Raw genomic sequence first — 15,956 nt, forward strand, 5'->3', positions numbered from 1 at the left:
CTATTGGCAGTTTAGTTCCTAGTGAAACAAGCAGCACTATTCAGCTGAAGTTTTCAAGTGTGCATAATGTCCATTGGCTGTGGGGCTGTTAGTGAGTATTTGTGGACCTGGTCTTTGCAGTGCATCCTGTACATTGGTAGTAATCATCCCCTGTCAGTGGCTTGAATCAGACATTGTCAGTAAGATAAAATTATTCATGGGTCCATTTCCAAACACAATAATTACAGTCATGAAACAAGTCATGTTGTTGTTTGTTTGTGAGTTGCAAGTGCCATTCTTGACAATTTAGCCTCAGTTTTACAACTTTTTTTCACAAAGTCAAAGAGAAAAGTTTGGGGAAAGGACATAAATATCAGAGAAAGCAATTTTATTGGATGCAAATTTGATTAACCCAGAGTGAGTCCTCAACCATTTAATTTTTCACAGGTAGAAAAAAGATGAGCATTTTGTTGTAAAAGTATTCTTATATTTATCATATTTTACATATATTTGACATTTATAATGCGAAACAGGAACAGTTAACTCAGGCACAAAGGGTTTAACTGTGAGTATAGAGTTTTAATTGCTTCACTCTTTAAGTAGGGATGTTAAATTTCCTACAGTGTGAACAGGTATGTGTTTTATGTACACTGAGCACATCTTTGGTTTTCCCAGCTCTTCAAGAATGTGTTATGGAAATTGTCATTCATTTTACCTGCTTGGAAAACATTACAGAGATTTTTGTTTTGAATCACGTCACTTTTCATTCTTTTAAAATATCCTGGTCAAAGGCCTCAAGAGGCAATCTAATATGGTTGCAATAACATTGTATAAAGTTTATCTGAGATAGCAAACTGTGGTTTGATTTGGCATGATGTCAAGTCATCTTTTAAGGGTTATAGGGTAGTAGCTGTCCCTTTCATTTCTTTGCACAGTATATGTATTCTGCCATGACAATAAAGGCTTCATCTTCTACTTCTTCTTCTTCTTCTTAGCAGTAAACCTCAGAAGAACCTGAATGACCCAGTGAAATGCAGCTGAAGACCACTCATGCCCCAGTTGACCAAGCTGATTATACGGACAACTCAGGTTGCTTCGCAAAACAGATTAACACAAAGTAATTACCTCTGGGAAGATCACTCCGTAAAACCTTAATCTCTCCGGAACAACTGTTTATGTCAGGAAGGAGCAGAGGTTAAACAAAGCTGTTGTCATGCTTTATTCTAATCCGGTTACCATTTTTGTCAAGTTCACTTCTCGTTCAGGTAGTCGGTTCTTTTATTTGATGAGCGCTCCATGTGGGACAAGGACTTCTCATCACGAAGAGGACGAATCCCCTGACTGAAGAAATTTGTAAAAAAAAAATTTTTACTTTATGCATTTCTCAAATATATTTATGTGCATGTTAGTGCTTAACTTTAGTGAATTTTCTCTGTAGTTTTATGTAGCTTTAAAAACAGATACACTTCAATGTACATGTTATCTTTATGGTTTAACTTGTAATTTTAAATTGACGAATTATCCAAGAGTTTAAAGGCAAGGCTATATTGTCAACTCTATTGTTGAGATGTTTGAGCGTAGGTCTGGAATTCCGCTAGTTCTGAACTATTCATTCTTGGCAAAAGTTCACTACTAGCAGAACTCAGACTTGCTCTCGACTACCGACGGGAATCTCTACAATCACCATGACTAAGCATTAAAGGCTCTCCCAATAACATTTGGTCTACATGTGTACTGACAGTTTATTACTCTGGTGTGATGTGAACTGAACCAATGATGATATGGTCACATGTTTAATTCACATCAGGTAATATTACAGGTCATACAGATACATACAGATAATTGTGAGCTCTGAGTATGTATAAAGTTTATGATTTTGCTGGTGATGACTGTTTCATAGCCAGAATATGGCTTTATGCTTGTTTTTACAGCACCACAAAGTCTCCTAAATGATTTGTGTTTATGGTATTTCTTAGTTTTTATACCGACTGGCCACGTGGTGGACACCCAGCATGTGTTTTTTTTCACTGTAGCTTCACTTGTTTGGGTGATTGTATGTCATTTCTGTGCTGAATATTATCTACAAGGTGTGTTTCCAAAATTTTCTTTGACAGGTTAAGATGAATTGATATGGATAGAGCTTAATCCTTTGAATTCAAAAATTGTGAATCACATTTCATTTAAATATATTTGATTTCTCTGTGTTTCACAAAAAAAAAACTTAGTCAAGTCGTGTGTAAATATTCATGCGTGTAATGTGTGTTAAGCAGCTCTCAGGGACAGACCAATTAATTGTGGATGGTGTGTGTAATTGGGGCAACAATGATAGTGCAGGTTGGGTTTTGGGGGTCTGTGTGTGTGTGTATGTGTGTGTGTGTGTGTGTGTGTGTGTGTGTGTGTGTGTGTGTATTTTGTCTATACATGATTTTCTTCTGACTCTTCTGTTTAGTTTAGTATGTGCAAATGAGAGGTCTTCCTTTAAGGTTTGTGGTGCCATCTGCAGGTTGTTTGATAGACATGCCTACATATCACTGTGATGTCTGGTATGAAACATTGTTACTTCTTACTGATGGTAAATAGGATTACACTAACACTATGAAGCCGATTTTCAGTTGGTTCACACTTTCATACCACACCCCCAGTGGAAGGGTATAGTATGGGCCAAGGAAGAACCCATTTAATTTTGGGACAAATTATCCATCCATCCATCCATTGTCTTCTGCTTATCCTGTCAAGGGTTGCGGGGGAGGTTGGAGCCTATGGGACAAATTATTTGTAGCGGCAATTGTTGTCGATGGGAAATTGCATTTTTTATGTTGACATTTTGATGCTGTATATTCCTTATAGTGGGTCTACCCAATCCATCCACAATTTGGATAAAACACCTGAAGAAGTTGGTAATGCATCACTGTGAAGAAGTGTTAAATTGTGTTACTGTGGCAAGATGTCTAATTTTGATTTTTCCCTCATGCAACAGGAAACTGTTGTAACTGTAGTAACCCCAAGGTCAGATCATTTCCTCAAGTTTGAAGAGAGTCCTGCCCCAAAGATGTCCACAGGCTGAATCAAAGGTATTGTTACAGTGCCACCTAGTGATTAGAAGAAGTTAGCCTGCTGTGACAATCAACAAAATTACACTGTGTTGTCTTCACTTGATGCGCATCCACATAATCGGTATTGTATGGTCTCTAATGCCACCTCATGGATGCAAGGAGTGAAATTTGCATCACATCACTAATATACACAGTGTATATTTGCCAGCCTCTTCATCCAAAATGGAAAATTATTGTTTCACTACCTTTTTGTTCTATGTAACAGCCATGCTCTCTAACCAACCAGGAGTAAAAGGCCCATCTCTGCTGGCAGCTTCAAATCGACCCTGAGCACAAAAGTTTGCCTTTGCTGAGGTATGAGCTCTCTAAGCACTTGCTAATTCAATTATGCAGAAGGTTCTGTACAATTTTTGCCGATTTGAAAGAACTCCAAAACTAAGTTGTTCCAGATGCTTCAGATGAAAATTTCATCTTTTCCCTTAAAAAATAATTTTTATGTTAGACCACTGTTGATTAATAGACCTGCTCTAAGTTCACATGTGAGGCATGGCTCAGAGGCAGAGTGGCCACCTTGCCACCAAAGGGTCGCTGGTTCGATCCTCGACCCCTGTGACCATGCTGAAGTGTCCTTGAGCAAGATACTGAACCCCTAATTGCTCCTGATAAGTAGGTTGGCTGCCTTGCATGGCAGCCTTCACCATCAGTGTGTGTGTGTGAATGAGATGACATTGTAAAGTGCTTGAAGTGTCGCTAAGGTAGAAAAGTATCCATTTAACATTGTATAGCTTTTTTTTTAATTTTTGTGTCATGTGTAGAATGTTCAAATAATATTGCATTCCTGCACCATATTTACTCCATTTTCCTCTGTGCTTTTCTTACAGCTCACTGCCATTGCCCTGAAATATTTTGATCTAAAATAATACTGTTTTGGGGCTCTATTGAAAACTGTTTTAACTGTGGGGACGCCTAAATGAAGCAGAAACATCACTTTAGGATTTTCTGTAATATCAGATATCCTGCTTTAGGTTCAGTCAATATTGTTTACAAATGTATAGTGTAACACAAAGATTCTCAATATTTTGTTTTTTTTACTTTTCAGATTATGATTATTAATCATCAAATGAGTAGATCACCTAGTCATTTATTTTCTATTACACTGCAGCACAAATAAAAACTTTACACAACAAATTAAGTACTTTGGTAAGATCTCCTCTCACGCCTGATATATGATATCGGCAACATATGGGTTTAAACTGACCTCGACTCTTATCTTAACTGGCCATTTTTATATTCTGTTTCAAAAGCACAATTAGAGAAGGGAATACTCTCTTTACCACCAATAACATTTTTTATTTCTCCTTTCATAAACATGATTATTGCATGTAGATCTGCACCTGTAAGAATAATACACCTCTATTTATCATAGTATTTGTCCATGTAGGGTTGTTTTCATCTTGCAAGTCCTGGACATTAACCGTGATCCATCTAAGCAGGTCCAACTTTAGAGACTTCAGTGACTGATGACTGGCTTGCTGATGACTCATCATCATCACTGTCGCTCATCCCCAGCATCTTCTTCATGCATGAGCGGAACTGAAAGGAAGGGAAAACACAACAACATGGCTTTCATTTCTGAAGCTTTGATGTTCTGAATATATGTTCTGTTTGACACTACTTGACTTCAGTGATAAAGCAATAAAAATGAAATGAGAAAATGTGGCAATAGACCACACCTGTTTATTGAGAAGAATGTAGATGACTGGGTTGTAGACTGTGGAAGATTTAGAAAGGACGGAGGGTATAGTTGCCAGTCTCAGGTCAAAGGGCTGCCCACGGTTGTTGATAACCCAAAGAGCAAAAGAAGCATAGGGCATCCAGCACACCAGGAAGCCCAGTACCATAACAACCACCATCCTGGTCACCTCCCTCTCTGCCTTCTGGGTGGAGGCAGACTCAGCTTGAGCCTTTGCTGCCTGTTGAGGAAAAGCAGAAAGTGAAGCAGTTGATTTTTATTTTTACAAAAGCATTATTACATAACATAACATTCCACAACCTGAGACTTACCGCTTTCAGCATGAAAAGCAGCTGTGAGTAGCAGAAAACGATGGTGAAGAATGGGACAGAAAAGCAGAAGCAGAAGAGGAACATCACATAGGACTCATTGTTAAACTTGTTGTCTGTTGTGTACCAGTCCGGGCCACAGGAGCACTGCATGCCCTCAGGTATATACCTGGAGAGAAATATTCAGTCATCTGGATGGGCTGTGATGGTATGTTGTACTACAGTTGTTAGGTTGACTATAACAATTGTGGTTACAATGTGTTTGTTCTGTAGTACTGACCGACTCCATCCAACCAGAGGAGGAACAGCAGCAATCAAGGCAAAGACCCAAGTCAAAGCACAGCAAGCTATTGCATGATGAGGTTTGAAGGAAAAGTTTCCCAGAGGTTTGCAAACCACCAGCCACCTTTCAAAAGCTACCACAGCAAGAGACCAGAGGCTCACCATACCTGGAATAAGACAGGACACAGTTTAGCTCCATTCTTTTTTAACATGACATTCCTGTAATAGAAGAAACAACGTAATAAAGACTGGTTTAATATTAGTACAGTATTTGAGATCTCCCAAACCAAATTGCAGCCATGGCCTTGTTACTTGTAGTGGTTCACAGATTGCCAGTCACAGGGCCAACACATATAGACAAACAACCATTCACAGTCACAAAATCTTCTTGCTGTGAGGCGACAGTGCTGACCACAGCACCACTGTGCCATCCATATTCTTCCTCTTCTTCTTGAAGATTTACAAACAGACATAAAAATATGATATTTCATAAATATCATATATCTGTGAAATAGCATATATTTTAAAATTGGTTTAAAATATGATATTTAATATATGATATTTCATAAATAGAAGAAATTAAAAATGGGCCAGGAGAAACTGAATAAAAGGAATTGTATACATTTTACTTGACATACAAGTATACTGCAACAACAAGACAGGATCATACAAGATGAGGAGTAACATCACATCTAGAAACTGAAGGGTCACTGGTTTAACTCATACTTCCTTTGATGACTTTTTTAAAATGTGGTTGAGCAAGATACTGAACCCCTAAATTTCTCTAGGCGATGCTCCACCTTAGGTTGGTGCCTTGAAGAGCAGCCTTCACGATTGGCGTATGAGTGCGTATGTAGGTTAAAAAGATGATATTGTAAGGTGCTTTGGGTCCAACGAAGACAGAAAAAGTAGCAGACTCCATTTATTGTATTTCTATTCAAGGATTTGCACATGATGGGCAGAAACAGCAGCAGAGCGTGTTCATCTTTAAAAATTATCAATAAAATCAGTGGTTCAGTTAAGAAACCAGTTCGGAAACCAACAGTGAACGACAGAAAAAGGGGCAAGGGGGTCTTTTGGACAGTCAGACAATTCCATATTCTACAGGGAGCCAAAAAATATATTGAATATGAATTAAAATAATTGAAAAACACCTTTGACATAGCGTGTGAATGCCATAATACTCAAGATATAATGTAACAAGATGATATCCCATTTCTCCCAAGATGGCAAGGTTTTAACTTTAGATAATTCATCATACTTACACAAGATAACAAAGCTCTTTATCTTCTGATAATGAGATAATATCCCGTTATCCTGATGTGACAAAAAGGCATTTAAATTCTACCCATTATTGCTGAGGTCATCAGTATGTTCTCAAATAAGGTCTAACAAGCAGAAATTGCAATGTGTCACTCAGTTAGAGATAACATTCAGGTCAATCTTCTTCATTTAAGAAGAAGACCGGCCAGGCAAGTATCAAATTGACTAGACACCCATTATCAGATCTACATAATTTATCTCGCTATCCCACCGAAACCAAACCAAAGTTGTCCTCATGACATAGCAAGATAATATCAAGCAGGATAACGTCACACAAATATCTTATAAAGGTTGATTCATTTCATTATCCCAAAATAATGAAGCATGCACACACACACACACACACACACACACACACACACACAAACACACCCTTGTTGTACTTATATCTTTGTGAGAACTTTCATTGACATAATACATTCCTTCGCCCCTTACCCTAAACCTATCCATGTAAACTGACTGCCTGACCCTAACCTTGACCCTAAACTTAATAAGAAACTAATTCTAAACTCGACCCTAAAACCAAGACCTTCAAATGGCCCTCTGAAGACGTGAGGACCTGCTAAAATGTCCTCACTTTCCAAAAATGTCCTCAAAAATATGTATTCTAGTCCTTAATATGTAGCAAGTACAAGAACACACACACACACACACACACACACACACACACACATACACATACACATACAGCACAGTAGGAGAGTAAATAGAACCACTGTATCTACAAAAAATACATGAAACTATGATAACCTACATTAACTGCTGTATCTACATATATCTACACACACACACACATATATATATATTACTATACAGATCTATATAGTGCGCTTGCATCAAACCAGCCCCCCCTGTAGTGACCCCTGCTATTCCTTACCACCAACAGTTGCTGTAAATCCTTCAATCTTGCACCCCAGTGGCCCCAGAATCATGTATCTGAAGGCAAAGCAATAGAAGCAGGTGAAGGAGCCCACAGAGGAGACCAGGAGGTTCGCCACAGCCAAGTTCACCAAGATGTAGTTCAGGTGAGATCGAAGCTTCTTATATTGAACTGTACATGCCACGGTGAGGATATTGATGGCTGTGCCAGTAACAAACAGGAAGAACATAAAAGCTGACATGGAATAAAAAATCCCTCGGCTCCCAAGGTGATCCTGGGGAACCAGGAACGGGCTGAAGAATGAGATGTTGTCAGTGTTCAAAGGGATGGGGATCCAAAAGTCATCTGGGAACTCCACCGGACGATTTCCTCTCATTTTCTCTGTTAAATAAAAATTCAAGAACTTTTCAAAATAATGTGAGAATGTTCATAGACAGCAAATAATTTGCGAACAATTTGAAACGATACTTAATTGTCCTCTAACAGAGGTATGTTTCTCTTTCTGTCTCTGGTATTGAGCTGAAGCTGCTTTTATAGTAACTTTGAATATCAAGCCTTACTTAAGTAGCTTAATTGCCAAGGGGATTTAAAGCTTTGAACTCACATATAGACCACATGCATGCATACCTATGCAGGTGTACACCCCTATGTCCCCATCCACACCAAACACACACAACAGCGCCACCACAAAGCTAATACAGATAATACGTAAACAAAGGATCATCTGATTTGTCCAGAGGGGAACAACCTTTTTTGTGAACCAACTAATCTTGTCCTGTGATGCAGGCAAGTAGACCACAGTAATCCAGTTTAAAACTCATTCATCTCAAGTTTTAAGTACGATTGTTGATTTTGTCAATAACAATGAGACTTAGAATGTGTTGACTAATATTTTGTCAACCAGAATGAGATGAAAATGAGCAATGAATGAAAAATATAAATAAAATTTATAGCCATTTTAGCCCTAAAGACTAAAATTAAATTAAAATCAGCTGTGCAAAACCCCAAGAGACATAACAAGTCTCATAATAAAAAAAAGTCACTTTTCACTAATCAAGTTCTAAATTTCTTTGCCTAAAACAAGATTAAAATGCTGACTTTAATCGTCAAATAAAACTTGGCAAAATAAAAAGCACATGAGGATAGGACAGTTGACCGGATTAGACCGGATTATTACCAAATTAGAGACTGATTCCCAAATTTAACATATAGAGTGGAGCCGGAATGAACCCTAAAACCTGGAAGACAATTAGCAATGTTGAACATCCATTTCCCTCATCTAAAAATCAAGAGCTGTGCAAAAACAAAAGGTAAGCCAGATCAATATATGTAGATGCTGACTGAGGCTGACAGAAATTTTCATCACCGTGCAGCGTGCACACAAAGTAAATTTCTGTGAGTCTCGTGTGCTTGTACATATAGGAGGGTGACCCTACTGAGCTCTTGTTTTTTCCCCTTTTCCATGCATGGACCATTTGCACATCCAGTATATGTGCTGAAGAGAGATGGTTTGAGCTCACTTTGAAAATTGTTTAAGGCTTTAGCAGCATTTTGTGGCATGATTTTTTCCCAAGCTGTGAAACTACTGAAATTGCAAAAAATTGCAATTACACAGAAGAATCCATTGGAAAGCTGAAGTATGTTTCCAGGCAGATTATTTTTGGATTTCTTAAAAATGTTCTCAATTGCAGTGGCACGGTGGTACATTGGTTCCAGGCTCGGAGCACGGGATCTTTCTGTGTTGAATTTGCATGTTCTCCCTGTGCCTGCATGAGTTCTTTCCGGGTACTCCGGCTTCCTCCCACAGTCCAAAGACATGCAAATGCAGACTAGGCTTATTGGATACTCTAAATTGATTGTAGGTGTGGCTGTGAGTGAGAATGGTTGTCTGTCTATATGTGTAGGCTCTGCGATGGACTGGTGACACGTCCAGAGTGAACCCCGCCTCTCACCCGAAGGTGGATGGGTTAGGCACCAGCCCCCCCCCGCAACCCTTCACAGGATAAATGGTAGAAAATGGATGACTCTGAATTTTATATACTACAGTGTGAGTGCCCAACATGAAAAGTAACCCAGAAACCAAATAAAAAGACAACTGAAGGAAACATTATCTTTGTCCTTAATATTTTATTTAGTTGGCAGTATTTGCAAAGACCCTAACTTATATCTTTCCATGATTAGAATCCATGTATTTTTTTTAAATTACAGGCTGTATTTAAAAAAAAAAAAAAACAATACAAAAAGAAAACATCTAACACCACTTTCAATTTCTCAGGGAAGGAAGACAAACTTTTCCAACTTGTGCTACTGTCGCTTGCACATTGCAGTGAATATGTGGCTCACATCCATCCAAGAAACCGTATGTCCAAACCAGTGGATTGCATGTGGTCCAAAATCATTCAATACTCAGATACCATATATGTTTTTGCAGTTGATATGCATAACCATTCAGAGCGGCACGGTGGTACAGTGGCACTGTCGCCTCACAGCAAGAAGGTTCCGGATTCGAGTCCCGGCTCCATCACGTTCTCCCTGTACCTGCTTGGGTTCTCTCTGGTACTCCAGCTTCCTCCCACAGTCCAAAGACATCAAGAGAGGACGAGGCTGATGTGATACTCTAAATTGACCGTAGGTGTGAGTGTGAATGTTTGTCTGTCTATATGTGTTGGCCCTGCGATGGAGTGGCGACCTGTCCAGGGTGAACCCTGCTTCTCACCCAAAGCCGCTGGGATAGGCTCCAGCCCCCATGCAACCCTTAACAGGAATAAGTGGAGGAAAATGGATGGATGGATGCATAACCATTCATATTTACATACAGACAGAGTGACCACTCTACGCTAACAGTCTACGCAGGAGTCTCTTTGGAGACTTCAGTAAATGAACTTGTTGATAAGTGATTGGGTAAAAACACCCAGGTGAACACATAGCAAGCTAAAGCATGGCCAGGCTTGAAAATAAAGTTACCCAGTGGCTTTCAAAAGCTATCAGAGCAAGAGATCACAGGCTCACCATACTTGGAACAACACAAGAATTCCCAGTTATTTAACTGCTTGTGGGTATTGTTTCAAAGCTAAATGTTATAGCTTACCACCAAGTGTAGCCATGAATCCTTCGATTTTTCATGCAAGAGCTCCAAAAATAAAATATCTGTTTGAAAAAGAGCAGAAAGCAGTGAAAGACCCCACACAGGACACCAGAATGTTTGCCATGGCCAAGTCCACCAGGGTGTAGTTTAGGTGGGGGCGCAACTTCTTGTACTGGATGGTGCAAGCAATGGTGAGGGTGTTAAATGCCAGTGCCAACTACAAATATGAAGACCATGAATCCTGCCATGCCATACAAGGTGGCAAGTTGTCTTGAGGAACCAGGAAGGAACTAGTGAGGTGATGTTGTTGGTGTCCAGAGTGATGGGTATCCAGACGTTGTCTGGGAGTTCCATACCATGTTTTGTTTTTGCTCTACTTACGTGTCATAAATACTATAAACCAAAAATGAATACTGCAACTCTGTCCTCACTTATTGTCTTCCATGGACTTTCTTGTAGAATTTCTTTATATCAAGAGCTCCTGGATACCACTTATTGTCTTTGATGGACTAATTAATTCTATTATCGACTGATTTATGTAAGCTTTTAATTAAATGGTGTAAATCTGTTTGTCACTTCAGTCAGTGCAGCCAAATACATTAACCACATTGCTGGCACTATGATGTGTGTAATATGTTGAAGAAACTTGTGTCACGTAATATCTCTCTGTAACAATCACTGTATTTGGAAGGAAAAAAAAAAGCTTTGCAGAAATGTTTGATACCAGTATTTGGACATGTGTGTGACCTCACACAAGCAGGCATATCTGGGTCAAAATATGTGTGACAGGCACTTGTTTTGATATGAATGGACACTGGTAAGCAATGTCACAACCTGATTAAACAGGGTAATCCCTCTTGTTTAAGGAAAAGCCCTGTAGTTCTTTGCCAGCTAATCTAGTTTCCTATAACACTCAATCTGATAATGTCCTTTGCTGCAGCCCTCTGTAATCCACTCGACTGGTTTAACTCCATCTCTGAGTAACTTTTTTGGCATTTTGCCTCCTTACCTTGAGCTTGGGAAGAGCATAAGACACTGAAGAGGCCTTGTAATTGCAAGCATTTGAGATCAGCTTGCACATGCAGGCTGGTCATAGATATTACAGCGGGTGAGAGGATGCCATTTACTGAATATATAGAAATAACAGTATTGTTGAAAAGTGTAAGACATCAAACACAACATATCTCAATAAAAGGATATTACATGAACAACTTGATCTGAATATTTTTTATTTTTCCATTTTTATATTTGCTGTTGCAAAAAAAAAAGTGTCAATCCTCCCTATTGAAATAAGTTAAATTTCTATGCAAATCATTGCGGCAAACATCATTTGCATACATATTTACAATACACAAATTATCAGTCACTGTGCACAGTAGTAATGTGAAAATACAAAGAAAGTAGTTTGGAATTCAGTCTAAGCAGGCCCAACTTTAGAGACTTCAGTGACTGACGACGTAGTGGATGAGTCTTCATCCTCACCTCCACTCATCCCCAACATCTTCATCATACATGAGCGGAACTGGAAGGTAGAAAAGGAAAACCAAGGTTAAGGGGACCCCTCTACTGTTCACAAAAACTCAGTTACATATATTAAAATCAAATTTTATTACTTGGTCAGTTTTTACTTTTATGTTGGTTCTACAGTTTTTGAAGATTTCTAGAAGCCCCTTCGCAAATTCCATGTAAATATTCTTTTTCTGTCTGAGGCAAAAGATACACACAAATACACATAAAACAAAAACTGAGAACAGTAAGGCCCATCCATCCATCCATTGTCTTCTGCTTATTCCAGTTAAGGGTCGCGGGGGGGCTGGAGCCTATCCCAGCAGCTACGGGCGAGAGGTGGGGTTCACCCTGGACAGGTCGCCAGTCCATCACAAGACCAACACATGGAGACAAACAACCATTCAGACCTACAGTCAATTTAGAGTATCCAATTAGCCTAGCCCCCAATTGCATGTCTTTGGGCGGTGGGAAGAAGCCGGAGTACCCGCAGGGAACCCACGCAGGCACTGGGAGAACATGCAAACTCAACACAGAAAGATCCTGTGTCTGAGCCAGGACTCGACCCTGGATCCTTCTTGCTGTGAGGGGACAGTGCTAACCACTGCACCCCCGTGCAGCCAACAGTAAGGTCCTATTGTCATTATTTCTATCATGAATCAGCTGTATTTATGTTTTAAATTTGTCTGTTTTGCTAATTCATTTATACATCATTGATTTAAGATAACTTTTCTTTGCTGTAAATCCGTGAAGTATTTTTTGAGGTCAGGAACACTGACTTGTAGATATTTCAGCAATGTACGATTTAAAAACGTTTGCAAAAACGAAAAACAGAAGACATGAAAAATCTGTCTTTTTGACATTATATATTATTTTATCATGTCGGTATATTTTTTTCTAACTGATATCAGACAAATCTGTTTATTAAGGAGAACATAGATAACAGGGTTATACACAGCAGATGACTTGGAGAAGACTGACGGTATCAAAGCAAATCTCAGGTCGAATCGTTGCCCACGGTTATTCACAACCCACAGATGAAAAAAGTGTGTAGGGCAACCAGCACACCAGAAAGCCAAACACCGTGACAACCACCATCCTGGTTACCTCCCTCTCAGCCTTCTGGGTGGAGGCAGATTCAGCCTGGGCCTTTGCTGCCTGTGGAGAGAGAGAAGGGAGTTGAAGTTTGAGTGCAAGCCCAAGAGGAAAACAGGTTGGTGGGACCCATGTCCTGTCTATGAGTTTGCCACACCATTTTTAGTGTGATGAGTAGTTGAGAATAGCAGAAGACAATGGTGGCAAAGGGAACAGCAAGGCAGAAGCCAAAAAGGAACATGCCATAAGATTCGTTGTTGTATTTGTTGTTACTGGTGTACCAGTCTGGACCACAGGAGCACTGTCAGCCTTCTGGGATATACCTACAGACACAGACAAGTTCTCAGCTCTGTTCAGCTGTGGGATGAGTGTAAATGTGCAGGTTTACTGATATTGACCTGCTCCATGCGACCAGTGGAGGGACTGAGGCGATCAGTGCAAACACCCAGGTGAATGTGCAGCAAGCTAAAGCATGGTCACACTTGAAAACAAAGTTACCCAGTGGCTTGCAGATGACAAGCCATCTTTCAAAGGCGATCACGGCAAGAGACCACAAGCTCACCATGCCTAGAACAACACCAGCAGACATTTTAGTCTCATTTTCAAATAACTGGTGGGTATTATGTCAGAACTGCATTATATTTTACCACCAAGTGTAGCCATGAATCCTTCAATCTTGCATGCAAGAGGTCCAAAAATAAAATAGGTTTGAAAATGAGCACAAAGCAATGAAGGAGCCCACACAGGACACCAGAAGTTTTGCCACAGCTAAGTTCACCAGGATGTAGTTGAGGTGGGAGCGCAGCTTCTTGTATTGGATGGTGCAAGCAATGGTGAGGGTATTGATGGATGTGCCCACAGCAAATATAAAAAACATGTATAAAGCCATTGCATAGTAGGTCTCTGAGCTTGCTAGATGGTCCTGGGGGATCAGGAAGGGACAGAGAAATGTTATCAGTATCCAGAGGAATGGGAATATAGAAATCCTCTGCTCTGTCATACGGCCGTGCTTCATTTTTCCTTGCATGTACATACGAAAAATTTTAAAAATGGCTTATGTGATGGTCAGTTTGGCATATCCTGTCCTCTCGTATATACTAGCCCATTGGAGATGACTGGGAGTACTTTTATAGGGCTGTCTGATGGATAATTAATCATAACTGAATAATTGCTTGATTTACTTAGGAAGACACATTACCAGTGTCATCCAAGGACATTAACATAACACAGGAAGAAATTGCACATGTCAGGGTGTGGAGGTGAGGAATCGACCCAGATGCAGACAGGGACAAGGGGTGTTCACAAAAGGGGTATTCATTAAGTTACTACACTCACACGGGAACACAAGGGGGAAACAGTCGACTGAGACTTGTGATAGGAAACTGGAGGCTTGAGACGATGACAAGACTAAACCGTTATGACATGTGACATCTGACAAATGACAATGAACCAACACGGACAAATGGAAACACTGAGGTTAAATACACAGGGAAAACGAGACACAGGTGGTGCAATCACCAAGGTGAGACACATAAGGTAATCAGAGGAGGGCGGTCAGGAAGACAGGACATGACTACAAAGTAAAACAGGAAACACAAGACAGGGATCGTAACAGCACATCTACTTTCACAGCACACAGTGGGATATAAAACTGAAAACTTTATTCAAGCTATATTGTGTAACTTTTACATATAAATTAATACCTCACATTCAATTTCACACAATGCTCATTTTGCTCATTGCAGACAGGTAAATCTATCTGCCATTCCCATGATATGGAATTTTTGATGCTGGTGTGGTGCCATTGAAAAAAAAACACGTTATGTCCCTGATTATAAAACCCCACCGCAAACTCTGCACCAGCTAAAAATTCAAGTTTACACTGTTTACGCACATAATGAGTTTATCCGCAATGTAAGTTGGACTGGATCTTTTATCAGTGGATATACAAGTTACAATTCAGAGTTTTCTTATGATTATTCTCAATTCTAGATGAGAAAAAAAGGAAGTGCTCTTTAGCTCTAATTGGATATGGCTTTTCTCTCACATCAGGTCGAAAAAGCAACATTACACACAAATGAGAAGATGCATAGGGATATAAACAAGATAAGGAAATAGTGCACTTAACTTTTGCCTGTTCATGCCAACAGTGGCTCAGTTTAATCCGATCTGGAAGGAAGGGAGATGTTTTTGAAATCGCTTAATCCAGTCACCGGTGCTATTACAACAGCTAATCACATTCAATCTGTCCTCTTGTAACCTACTTTCTGTTAGTATTAGGATGGATGAGCTGTACCCTCGTTATTGAATCAGGATGAAGGAAGGATTACCACATGTTGAACGTACATCTCAGTACAAAGCAGTTCAACAATGAACACTTGTCAATTTATTAAGTACCCTTAGATAAAATTTAAGTGAGGCAACATGATACGACTGGCTGGCTCATTCAGCCTCCATTCGTGAGGATGATGATGTTCAGTCAGGGTATTTAATGGCCATTTTAAATGCTGTAATATATGGTGCTTTGGGGGATGTACTAAAAAAGTCATCTAAAGGTTTTTATGATACTGTACATCTTCATTTTAGAGGTCATAGTTTGTTGATTATGTTTCTTCATAATGACTGACACATGTCCAGTCTTCCACTCCCCCCAAATGAAAGCAGATCAACAAACTACAACCCCCCAAAACAA

The 15,956-nt window shown here is 39.6% G+C and overlaps 1 protein-coding gene, 1 long non-coding RNA gene and 1 pseudogene across 3 annotated transcripts; 1 reads left to right on the forward strand and 2 right to left on the reverse strand.

Annotated features, from left to right (window-relative positions):
* Positions 1-1,342: 1,342 nt before the first annotated feature.
* Positions 1,343-6,609, forward strand: LOC147267590 (uncharacterized). Its single transcript, XR_015112050.1, has 3 exons — positions 1,343-3,050; positions 3,298-3,386; positions 3,914-6,609. It is a non-coding gene; the product is annotated as an uncharacterized LOC147267590 (long non-coding RNA).
* Positions 4,157-8,099, reverse strand: LOC147267591 (blue-sensitive opsin-like). The gene is made up of 5 exons (XM_086198520.1): positions 7,576-8,099; positions 5,374-5,542; positions 5,097-5,262; positions 4,766-5,005; positions 4,157-4,625 (listed from the first exon to the last, which is right to left on the reverse strand). The coding sequence occupies exons 1-5, from the start codon at positions 7,952-7,954 to the stop codon at positions 4,518-4,520; spliced, it is 1,062 nt and encodes a 353-aa protein (XP_086054646.1). The 5' UTR covers positions 7,955-8,099; the 3' UTR covers positions 4,157-4,517.
* Positions 8,100-11,945: 3,846 nt separating this feature from the next.
* On the reverse strand, positions 11,946-14,737 carry LOC147267592 (blue-sensitive opsin-like; annotated as a pseudogene). Its single transcript, XR_015112051.1, has 5 exons — positions 13,912-14,737; positions 13,663-13,831; positions 13,422-13,587; positions 13,072-13,327; positions 11,946-12,185 (listed from the first exon to the last, which is right to left on the reverse strand). The product of XR_015112051.1 is annotated as a blue-sensitive opsin-like (transcript).
* Positions 14,738-15,956: the final 1,219 nt, after the last annotated feature.

This window comes from Aulostomus chinensis, chromosome 3, assembly GCF_037954235.1.
Source record: "Aulostomus chinensis isolate RoL2024-O1b breed Wild chromosome 3, RoL_Achi_v1.0, whole genome shotgun sequence".
Taxonomy (NCBI): Eukaryota; Metazoa; Chordata; class Actinopteri; order Syngnathiformes; family Aulostomidae; genus Aulostomus; species Aulostomus chinensis.